The sequence below is a fragment of the Priapulus caudatus genome, unplaced genomic scaffold (genome assembly GCF_000485595.1).
Source record: "Priapulus caudatus unplaced genomic scaffold, Priapulus_caudatus-5.0.1 Scaffold46, whole genome shotgun sequence".
Lineage (NCBI taxonomy): Eukaryota > Metazoa > Priapulida > Priapulimorpha > Priapulimorphida > Priapulidae > Priapulus > Priapulus caudatus.
In genome coordinates, this window is record NW_014577107.1 from 624112 (window position 1) to 633893 (window position 9782).

The 9782-nt window shown below is 47.2% G+C and overlaps 1 protein-coding gene across 5 annotated transcripts in view; it reads left to right on the plus strand.

Annotated features, from left to right (window-relative positions):
* LOC106820772 overlaps positions 1-9782 on the plus strand; it is a 141761-nt gene that overhangs the window by 66062 nt on the left and 65917 nt on the right. The window contains exon 1 of one of the 5 annotated variants that reach the window (XM_014825339.1): positions 8092-8187. The exons of the other annotated variants lie outside the window; for them this stretch is intronic. Within the exon in view, the coding sequence (XP_014680825.1) occupies positions 8184-8187 (4 nt within the window). The 5' untranslated portion in view covers positions 8092-8183. Of the gene's footprint in view, positions 1-8091; positions 8188-9782 lie in introns of those variants that run through there. 5 annotated transcript variants of the gene reach the window in all.

Genomic DNA, 9782 nt, shown 5'->3' on the forward strand with positions numbered 1-9782 from the left:
GGACACGCACGCACCACCGCGTAGGTAGCACGGTCCCGTTCCATTCAGCCTGATGAATTATACGCGACGGGAGAGTTGGTACACACCCCGCTATGATCCTCTACTTTCGGGGCTGCGCGTACGTTAAAAACTTCGGTGCCGTGACTGTCTTAACAATAGACTGTTAAACGTGTCTGGGTGTGTGTGCGCGTTATTAACGCGTCCGTCTGTGAGCGGTGCGGTCGGTAGTTACGTGGGCTTGCGAGGTAGCGCCAGTTACGCTGCTATACAGCGACACTGTCTGCGATCAGGGTCCCGTGCGAAGTCGTCGGGCAACAGCTGGTGTTATTGTCGTGATCGATGTCACGACTTACGCCATTAGGCAATTCCGCCGACCGATCCGACGGTATATATATATACGTTGGCGATGCGGAAGATTTATGCTCGACCGAAGAGTACGAATTGCTCTTGCGTCATTTGATGTGGCAGGTTGCTCGTGACGTCGTGCTCGAATGTGGTAGAGCGCGATTCGATAACACACACGCACGCATCGGCGACGACACATACGTACTGCGACGACACCACAACTCACAGAGCAGCGCGCACGCGCCCACGCCACCTACGCACGCAGCGCACGCACACAACAACAGCACCATGACGGACCACACCCACACGGACTACACATCAGGTGCGGCTGCGCGCGCACGCACGCCACCGCACACTATACTACTGACACACAATCCACACAACCACACACCGCACGCGCGCGAACCCACGCACGCACGCACGCAAACGCACGCGACACGCACAGGCACGCAACCACGCACACCAAAACGAACACGCTCCACACAATATATATCCACACCGCACGCCACGCACGCCACACGTCGGGGCCGCACACAGAATCGAACACCACCCCCACACGCACAGCATATGCCACACACGCACGCAACGCACGCACGCACGGCACACGCACCGCACGCAGCGCACGCACACATAACGCTACTCGACACACCTACACACACGCACGCACGCACGCACGCACGGACGCATGACACACGCCACACACGACGCGCCGCGCACGCACTACACACACGCACGCAACACGCACGCGCGCTAAACAGGAAATTTTGCGCGTTGTATGTTCGGGAAAATTGTGCTGACATGGCGAGGGCTGTCCAGTGATAAACGAATGAATGCCCGCTGATTTGCAGTTATCTAATTAACAGATGAAAGCGGTGCGCGATAGCATCAGCCGAATAACTCGCTACAAGCCGAATGTTTAAGTCGGAGCTGAGCTGTTATAATGGCAGAACTATCATTACTAATATTGAAGAAGAAAAAACATCTGACCATACCGATTATCTGCAAATTAAAGCGGTTTTAATGCATAACATAATTAGTTTAACGGCGTTCGTATCGTAAATCTCGGCGCTTTCTCATAATCAGTTCATTAGCCATATTCAATGAACGGTTAAACACATGCCGTACTTGTCACTTGTGTTTCCAATAGAACGGGCCGATGCGCATTTGCTTGCGTCAATATATCTCCCTTTAGGTTTCAGTGAGATTTGAGTCTTCTGAAACCCGCCCGGGTTTTAAACGGCGCTGTAAACCCAGCGTGAGCCTGCCGAATTCAGGCGGGCCGCGTGTTTGCTGGGGGGTGGGGTGGGAGGGGGGGGGCTAGCATTCGTTGCTCTCGTTAGGAAGGCTCTCGTCGGAAGTTAGCGAGAATAATAAGAGCACAATGGGCGCTACGACAAGAGAACAGAGGTGAACACTGATTGTGCCTGCTGCTGCCTGCTGCTGCTGGCTGCCCTGCGCTGATGATGATTGATGATTCATGATGCATGATGATGATGGAATGTTGATGATGAATGGATGATGATGATGATGATGTATAGATGATGACGATGACGTGATATGTTGATGTTGCTGTTTGCTGGCTTGCAGGGGCGTGTTTCGCGTCTCTTTTATTTCGCTCCGACCTGTTCTCTCCAGCAATATTGTGAATTGTTTTAAAAGCTGGCTTCCTCCTACGCCGGCGCCCGTTCATCGTGTTAAAGCCAGGTGTGTTCTCCGCAGCCGCAGTCTCGGTCATATACTCTGATTGGAGTGTTTGTTACTGCAGGCACCGCCTAAACATTCGATGAAACTCTTCTAGGGTCTTCGCGCCGCACATCTACGCTCTTATTAAAGGACCGTCACTATCATTTGCAAGCAACCTTGTAAGCTGACATGCGGCCAGTTAGCGAAACTCTGGTGGCTTTAAAAGCACCTGTCACATATTGAGACATTGGCTGCCAATCGGTTATCTCCACTGCTGTTGTTAATACATAATGCAAGGCAGATAGATGCCAGGCATTCTGGGATATCCATCAATGTGATTTTTCATCTTGGTGCACTCTGAAGTTATGTAATTACGTGCTCCTGGAAAGTTTTCTCCGCTATTTTCCGCATATATATATAATATATATATATTATATATATATATATCAGTATATATCATATATATACGTAATATATAATATGCTATTAGACTCATCCCTTGAAATCGTATTTAGCAGTGATCCATTGCTAGTACAAGTTATTGTACTTCAATAATGGACAAAGTTAGGCCTGCTTAGTTGGCCGCGTAAGCAAACTTCCATATAATGATGGGTCCATGCCGATAATTCAACTAATCGATTTCACCCACCTATTCGGGTGCCAGCACCCGAGTCAGTGGTCGGTATTTTTACCCCTTACGCGGTTAGTTGGGGTAGAGTTCTTGTTGTGAATCAATCCTTTGCTAGAATGGAAATTTATCTAAAACGTATTTACCAAGACAGAGACGTTTTGTCTTACTTCGCTGAGGTTTGCTGATGATATCTGACATCGCGAAAGGTGCAGAAGAACCCCTTGGTTTCAGCAATTGCTGGGTACGTGTCGGATCCGTTGTGTGATTATGTTAAAAAACGCCTATTTTAATTTATTCAGCCGATATTGTTATTGATTTTGGTTCATCTATAAGAATTTCATCTCCCTTGTTTAGACGCTCACGTTGCGTTGATCTGGGGCGAAAACTGCATTTTTATCGTAGTAATAAGACATGATTACTTCAGGCAAAACCGAGCGAATTTCAATTTTCATCGGTTTAGTTCTGCGTCATCCATCCTCAGCGTGCTGTAACCGCGATCAAAACCTATCATTGATCTTGTTCCGCATTCCAATTTATAAACTCTTTTGACTGTTTTTACTTTTTTTTTGGGACGAGTGGTTGCTTGTTTGAGATATTAACATGATAATGCCGCTATGTACATGGCTATACAAGTACTATGCCATCATTTTCGTCCTCCAGCACATTCCAAAATCACTTCGAATCATGCCAAAGCGCGATACATACGAAATTAGCGCAGGGTAATGACTAGACTATGTCGTTATTGCTGGTTGTATGCACTTCTTGTACTGGGTCTATCCAGCATATAGCTATTAGTTATTATGATATGGAGCTGGATCGTCGAGATGCAATGCAATTTGTTTCACAATTTGTCGCGTTACAGACAGCATTGCTGGGTATACACTCTAGTTGTTCACCGGTCACTGATATTATGTTAATTTCTTCTTGCAGAAATGAAGGTCACACTCGGTCAGACCGCTCAAGCAGTCAACCAAAAATGGCACACTAGGTAGTAAGTAAACTTTCTTTTCGCTGAATATGTGATGTCTGTGTGTGGTATTCGTCCTTGTGAGTGCGTTGCGTGCGTGCGTGCAGTTCCTGCGCGCGGTGTATCGTGCGTGCAGGGTTGGGGTCGTGTGTATGGCAGTATTGAATGATTCCACTAACCACAGTTATACTTATAGGCAACGCTCATAAATGACTACGCGTTGAGCGTGGGATAGTTTCACTCCTTACTTGTGGCACGCTCACGAGCAACAGAGAATGCAAACAGTATGAAAGAAAAAGTGAACGAAGACTAAAGAATTTGAAGACAAAAGATGATGCTAATGAACTTTAATGCGATAGATATGTGTACCTACATCTATTATTCTGTTTAATTGGTATAATATATATAATATATTATATATGTGGCACTGAGTATATTATACTGAATACATTCTATTGCGCGACTCACCTTTCTAATAATTGCGAATTGACGAGAAGGATGTAGTATTTAAACTGACCTTTCTACTCTAATTTTGTCTGATTCCCCACAAACTTCTTTTCCTCACACCACCACACCACCACACAACACACACACACCACACAAAAACGCAAACGCACGGCACGTACGCACGCACTGCACCGCACAGCACGCGCGCTACAAACACACAACTTATTGTTCAATATATAGTTGCGTGCACGTGCGTTTGAGCGTACTCACGCGCCTATATTTTTTGGTGTGTGTGCTCGCTTTATTTGAACAGTCATAACCAACGGGCTTTTGTCCCACTTTGGTGAGCAAAACTTTGTCGGCACCACGGTCTGACCGTGTGAGGCGCCCGACCTGAACATAACGTGTATATTGCTCTCGGTTCTGTTTCTGCAAAAGTTACACGTTTTTTCTCACTGGGACACGGTCCGGTAAATGCGGCGAGGCTGTGATTAAAAGAGCAATTTTCGTCGATAAAATAGTTGTGAGCCGATGAGATTATAAGCGTCTCGCATTAGTGAAGCGTGAAAGTCTCAAACACTATACGCATCAATTGCCATCCACTTGAGATGCGGAAATCAACGGTGCCAACTAGGGCCATTAGTGCATCTGCGATTGAAAGATATTTCTGTTGGAGCGAATGTTTCAAAGCTGCGCAGGTCTTTCATCGGAGTTTAAGAGAGAGTTCTTGTAGCCGACTCATTTATTACTCTTCGAAAATTGCTTTCAGTCGTACTTTTTTAATATTGCGCGTCCCTAGCGGGCAGCTGGACCGCCCATTATTGGTGGATATAGGCAGAAGTTGGCAAATCATAAAAGGAACACGAGGCCTGTACGATACCAGGGCAAACGTCGTTACCAACATGATTCACGTCTAGAGGTGAGGCGCAAGGTGTGCTCGCTGTTGTCAATGTTTTACTCGCTGTTACCATGACAACATGTCACGACTGTTCGTGCCAGAATGAATTGCTAGCGTTTCCTTAAATACAGCCTTAATAGTGTAGATTTCACGTAGGTGTGATAACAAAGAATAAGAATATATATATATATGTGTGTGTGTGTGTGTGTGTGTGTGTGTGTGTGTGTGGTGTGTGTGTGTGTGGTGGTGTGTGCTGTGTGGTGCTGTGCTTGGCTGCGTGTGCGTGTGCGACATTGCGCGCGTGCCTGACAGTCCATTGGCATCAGTTATATCTACATCTCCCCAGCTAGCGTATGAACTTCCTCAACCCATTTCCTAAAAAATCCTCCACGGTCAGTCGATCACTACGAAGCCGGCCCATGGCATCAGGTTTGTTCGGTCGCTAACTCGCTGACAGTGGCTGTTGTCACGTATAGTTCCAGCTGCGTGTGCGCTGTCGTCATTTACGTCGTCAGTGCACATTTGCTTAATCCCACATCGTCACGAAAATGGGCACATATTCACCAGTCATAACAATCCGCGCTCTCTCTACGTTCAGTTTTGAGTATGAGGTAAGTTATTTAGTAAGTATTTAGCTCGGCCTGTTTCGTGTTCAGATGTGTTTTATCGTTACATCTACTCTTGAAGGATTGCGTGTAGGTTTTCTCTGCTTGACTTGAAGGTCAGCAACACACTGTTTAGCGACAACAACAGGCCGTCCGTTCAGCACATTGCATGTTCGAAGGGACCATGCCCTAGCTACATTGCAAGACAATCACGAATCATGGCGTATATCAAAATTCGGTCTTTTTCGCTTGCACCAGTGGCGGACATTTTGAGGTTAAAGTAAACCCGAGACTGCTTGAATTTGACATGGGGTCACCATTGATCTCAGGTTCTGTTGTTAAGAATAGCGCAAATGGTTTCTTTTTGCTGAGAGCCTTGCGAGACAAAGATATCCAGATCTTATAAAACCTATTCCCGCGGAATCACATATAAAGATCTGTTCGACGGATGCTATTACATCCAAAGACAGTCTGAACGATCCTATTTTCGTTGCGTAAATGTTTTTGACCACGCCGATGAAAACATTATCTACGGCTGTGATGGCTAGTCATTCAATGCGCGCGACTGTGTCGCGGACGTTACCCGCGCGTGTACGTATCGCGACAGCTCAATTAACACAATGTTACTCATTTTCTAAATGTCAATTCCGAACGCTCGGTTGGTCGTTGTCTTGCTGGCAGGGTGTCCTACTGCCATCGCGCCACTTGTACTAGCTTCCACGGACGTTTTGATCATGGATATGCCGCAGGATAGCGTAATATAATCGCCCGCTGAAATCTTTACGCTTAGTGGAAGCGACAATGCTATGGGAGGTAATTCGCTGTTATTACGGTTTATGAGTTTTATGCTGTTTGTTTTATTGCTGGAGGTATGCTACTACCAAGCATCCAATAACCACTAAGCGTTCATTGTCTATATACGCGCAACGCGGTGTCGCCGTGGGCGCTAACCGGATGCATGTTAAGAAGCATGCAGAATAAGCGTAATAGATGGGAACCGTGACGCGCGGAAAGGAATACGTCAACCGTGAGCTCGCGGAATCCTATGCTGGCTGTGGCCTTCATGTTGTGAGCTATCTCGAACCTGCGTCAATTTTCGCTGGATGCGCGTCGTGGCGAAGTCAAGCATTTACTGTGTGCAGTGGACCTGCGGCGGATTTGCAATGTAACTAACGGAAGAGTGATACCTGTCCCAACGACCATACGCCGATACGCCATAACGACTCGCGAACAACACGAAATAAGCCACGATATACGCCCGCTTACTGAATCATGTACAGCTGGATTGCTGGCTTGCTGCTTCGCTCGCTCGTAGCAGCCGCTGCGTTGGCTGCTGCTCGTCTCACATTACACGCTCGCTGGCTCGCTAGCGGCTAAGCTGACGCGCTAATACGATCGCGCGAAGCACACGAATCACACTAACACACGAACACACGCAACACTGAGACCTGAAAACATAACCTGCTGCCAACTCCGTTGGGCAGAGGTAAAAAGCACGTTGCTGTATGTGCTTGAAAAGTAGCATTACAAATGCATCAATATTGTCAATGGCGGCCCTCTCGTAAGCAGTGTTCTTTTATCTGCCTCCTGAATATTTTTAAGTTAGTGTCAATATAATCGTGCTCGTGTCACATAGAAACACAACATGCATTTCATCGGTTCACTGCACACTATTTTAAACCGGGATGGCTTCAATCTCTCGTGTAGAAGCTGAAAGCCTTGCATCAGTCTAAGGAACCTGAAAATCTCCTAAACCAGCAGGACCTGGGAGCAGTGAAAACCATGCAGAACCTACATGTAGACAACCATGTAGGTTGTAACAGGGAGGAGGGAGGAGAGGAGAGAGGAGAGAGGAGAAGGGAGAAGAGGGGAGAGAGGGAGAGAAGGAGAAGAGAGGGAGTAGAGGGCGAGAAGAGGCGAGGAAAGAGGGAGGAGGGAAGAGGGAGAGAGGAGAGAGGGAGAGAGAGGGAGGGAGGGAGAGAGGGGAGGGAGGAGGGACGAGGGAGAGGTGAGAGAGGGGAGAGGGGAGATGAGGGAGAGGGGAGAGAGGAGAAGGAGAGGGGAGAGAGGAGAAGGAGAGGGAGAGGGAGAGAGGGAGAGAGGGAAGGATGGATGGATGGATGGATGGATGGGTGGATGGATGGATGGATGGATGGATGTGCGGATGAGCGGACAGGTAGACAAATGCAGTGAGAGAGGAAAGAGAGCGAGAGACAAAGTTCATGGCTTTTCCAAGCCTCCCAAAGATAAACAATTGAAGATGTGATGTGTTTCTAGAATGGTCTCCTAGAAAGATACGCACGTGGTGGGTCTACAAGAGAGCGCATGCGTGCTGCGCGCGAACAGGTGAGTGCCTGTGACCGCGATATATACGCGCCTGTAATACAGTGAAACCATTTATATGTGTCGGTTGTCACCACTCGCTGACAGCGTACAGTGTCTATATATATATACCTAGCTCCGTCGCTCCGTGTTCGATCAAAAACACGCGCGCTTCGTACGTAATTTGTTATTTCCGTAGATTACAGATGAGGTTTACGTCAGATTAATTCCTATTCAAATTCTCGTGCGCATCAGATCAGAGGATATCCTACAAGCGACAGAACAATGGGTAATGGATAGCTTTTGTGCGAGCAGCATTAGCTGCAGGCAGTGATATAATGAGTTCAGTTGTATTTGTTAGCTGTGGTCGCTTGCTGGAATGGAAAGCTGTCGTTTGTAACGTTGTAATATTATGATTATATGATTATGGATATTTAATTATGATTAGTGATGAATAACGTTGTATGATTATCTATAACCGGTCTAGCATTTCTGGTTCAATGGATGATTAGGCATGTATGCTAAAAATTAACCGTTGCTTAGCAATATCAGTAACTATTGTTCCAATATGTACACATAGTAACTGTTCAATCGGTACGATTTTGGTAAAGAAGCAATGTTCTGTAGGTTGCGTGCTGGCTTTATCGATCCACAGTGAATAGGAATACATGAAAAGGCTAAAGAACAAAGTTATATAATTGGTTTCTGTAACCATTGACAAAATGTTTTCAAATCTCAAGCATAGATGGCAAGGGCTAGATATTAATTATCTTTATGACATCATTACCTTATTTATTTTAATACAGCGTTGAAAATGTTTTTTTTTATAATGTGGACGTAGCTTTATGTGTGTAGCCTTATGGGTATAGCATCATTGGTGTTCTGCAGAGAAGGGCTGAACTTTGATTTTCATTATATGCATTGATTGGCATTGCTCTTTGGGGTCATAGGTTATGTTTCTCGTTGCTTGCTAATGTGGTGTGCGTGTCATGGCAAACTAATCGTGTTTTGATACTAGCGTAGCATCATCGGTCTTATGTATGTAGAGGACTAATAGCGGGGCGCCATGCTGGCTGCAGCAACACCCATTGATCAAATCGCAATATCGGGTGGCGCTTTCATTGTGCGCTGCCAAATAATGACACATGTACACGCACATCTGCACTCAAACTCACGCACGCACGCATGCATGCACTCACATACATACACATCGCTCACATTCGCACGTACGCGCGCGCACACATGCAATCAAACTCACGCACGCACACATGCATGCATGCACTCACTCACATACACAGCACTCACGTACGCACATACTCGCGCATACACACGCACGCGCGCGCGTGCACGTATACACACCCCCGTGCGTGACAGGGTGACGAGGTGAGGCAAGCGCGATGTAAATACGCTGCTGTCGTCGCTCACGCCTCTAGCCGACGTGATATTTGCGTGTCGCCGACGCCGCTGTGTATTCTCCGTGCCGCCGCCGACATTTCCCGTCGCCATTGTTCCCGTTCGTCTTTTGATCGCATTCGTGGCTTTTCGTGTACATATCTGCTTCACGTTGCTGGTACGATGTCAGCCTGCCGCTGGCATGCTCATCAAAAAATGCATGTACTAGTACTAGTACCAGCAGCAGCAGCAGCAGCAGCAGCAGTAGCAGCAGCAGCAGCAGCAGTAGCAGCAGCAGCAGTAGCAGCAGAAGCAGCAGCAGCAGCAGACGCAGCAGCAGCAGCAGCAGCAGCAGCAGTAGCAGTAGCAGCAGCAGCAGCAGCAGCAGCAGCAGCAGCAGCAGCAGCAGCAGCAGCAGCAGTAGCAGTAGCAGCAGCAGCAGTAGCAGCAGCAGCAGCAGCAGCAGCAGCAGCAGCAGCAGCAGTAGCAGCA